This window comes from Otolemur garnettii, unplaced genomic scaffold, assembly GCF_000181295.1.
Source record: "Otolemur garnettii isolate 467f Iridium unplaced genomic scaffold, OtoGar3 scaffold00057, whole genome shotgun sequence".
NCBI classification, from domain to species: Eukaryota; Metazoa; Chordata; class Mammalia; order Primates; family Galagidae; genus Otolemur; species Otolemur garnettii.
The window spans coordinates 11095446-11097508 of NW_003852452.1; the positions used below are offsets into that span (position 1 = coordinate 11095446).

At 36.2% G+C, this 2063-nt stretch overlaps 1 protein-coding gene across 1 annotated transcript in view; it reads left to right on the forward strand.

Annotated features, from left to right (window-relative positions):
* DNM1L (dynamin 1 like) overlaps positions 1 to 2063 on the forward strand; it is a 54970-nt gene that overhangs the window by 31013 nt on the left and 21894 nt on the right. Inside the window, exon 6 of the mRNA XM_023514713.1 lies at positions 1495 to 1657. Coding sequence (XP_023370481.1) covers positions 1495 to 1657 — 163 coding nt within the window. The remainder of the gene's footprint in view (positions 1 to 1494; positions 1658 to 2063) is intronic.

Below are 2063 nucleotides of genomic sequence, written 5' to 3' on the forward strand. Positions count from 1 at the left end.
TTTTTGGTTGCAGCCATCATTGTTGTTTGGCAGGCCCGGGCTGGATTCAAACCCGCCACCTTAGGTGTATGTGGCTGGGGCCTTAGCCACTTGAGCCACAGGCGCCGAGCCTCTCTTTTGCCATTTCTTCTCATCTCCCCAGTGTCTAGGACCCCAAAGCCCAGTTTATGGACCTATTATCTTCTCTAAGCACACTTTCCCCTTTGATGATTTCATCAAATTTTATAGCTTTAAATACCTTTCTTTGTGTCTATTTGTTGATGGCATTCAAAGATTTCCAGTCTTGTATAATCAGCTATCTACTATTTGACATATACTCTTGAATGTCTAATAGGCATTTCATCTTGGATCTGTCTAATATCAAATTCCTGACTTGTCCCTCAACTAGGTTTGGTCCTTCTGTAGTCTTCCCCTTTCTCAGTGAAGAGTAACTCCATTCTACCAGTTGCTTAGCCAAAAAGTCTGTAGTCACCTAAGTCATCCTCTTTTTTCTCCTTACCTATACAGTGCATCCAGACCTTTATCATGTTATAATTTCATAGCTATTATTCTGATCTATCCACTGTCATCTCACTCGGATTACTGCAATAATATAAATATAGGCCTTTCTCATTATCTTATCTTAGCAGCTAGAATGATGGATGGTATTAAAGTGAAAATTAGATTGTATTATTCCTTGGCTCTAAACCTCCTATTTGACCCAGAGTAAAAAAAGCCTAAGTTCTATACTGCAGAACTCTGTAAGCACTTAGGTCCTTCTTATCCTTCTCTGAAGTACTGTCTATCGATCCTCCTCACTGTTCACTCTGGCTGGAATGTTCTTCCTCCACATATATTCCTTCCTGGTTGCCTTTAATTTCTGCTCATTCTCTCAAATGTCAATTGTCTCAGTGAGATCTTTCCTGATTATTTAAAAACATAATCTAATTTAATAATTTAAAATCACAACCCTCTCTAATCATTCCCTAGCCTGCTGTTCTGCTGTATTTTACCACAGCACTTACCACCACCTATTATGTGTATAGCATATATGAATGTATATGTGTGTGTATATATGTATATATATTTATGATCTGTCTTGAATCTCTAAAATAGAAGCTCTGTGATGGCAGGAACTTTGGTGTTTTTTAAATTCACAACTGTTACATAATCTGACATGACCTGAAATCAGGTTCAAAATAATGCCTGAAATATAGTAAGCTGCCACTAAACATTTGATGATTGAATGAATGAATTTGTATCAAGGAAATTAACATTGCATAGTCCTTAACAGTGGCTTATGTTAATTTTTGTGCAAAAGTAAACTTATGGTATTTAAGAGTTATATTTTGAGACTTCACCTATTACCAGATTCAGAAATATGACTATAATACATTGTTAATATCTTTATTTTAGCTATTTATAAATGGAGAAATCCAATATTCTGTGGATTAAATGTGGGGGGGAAGCTGAGTTGATTTTTATTATTAGTTCCTTGCTCATCTTTTGGTTTAGGTGCCTGTAGGTGATCAACCTAAGGATATTGAGCTTCAAATCAGAGAGCTCATTCTCCGGTTCATCAGTAATCCAAATTCCATTATCCTTGCTGTCACAGCTGCTAATACAGATATGGCAACATCAGAGGCACTTAAAATTTCAAGAGAGGTAGATCCAGATGGTAAGGACAGATTTTAATATTTAATGAGATACTTGATTTACAGTGGTAAATCTAACCTCAAGAAAGAATTTTTACTTTTAATAGGAATATCTCCCATTGTTTCTTTCTTTTTTTTTTTTTTTGCAGTTTTTGGCCAGAACTGCCACCTCTGGCATATGGGGCTGGCATCCTACTCCTTTGAGCCCCAGGTGCTGCCCCAGGAATATCTCCTATTGTTAATACAAATTATAAAATTACAATTTCCTGTTTTGCTGGTAAATAGAAATTCTGATGGAAAAGAAAAGTAGTTAAGTTGCTATACAGGCTAGGCAAAAATATTGCACGTGACAGTACTTGTAATGGCTACCTAATGATATAAAAATAAGGGCTTTGCAAAAAGGGTTGCTTGTTTTGTGATTTAGGTTTC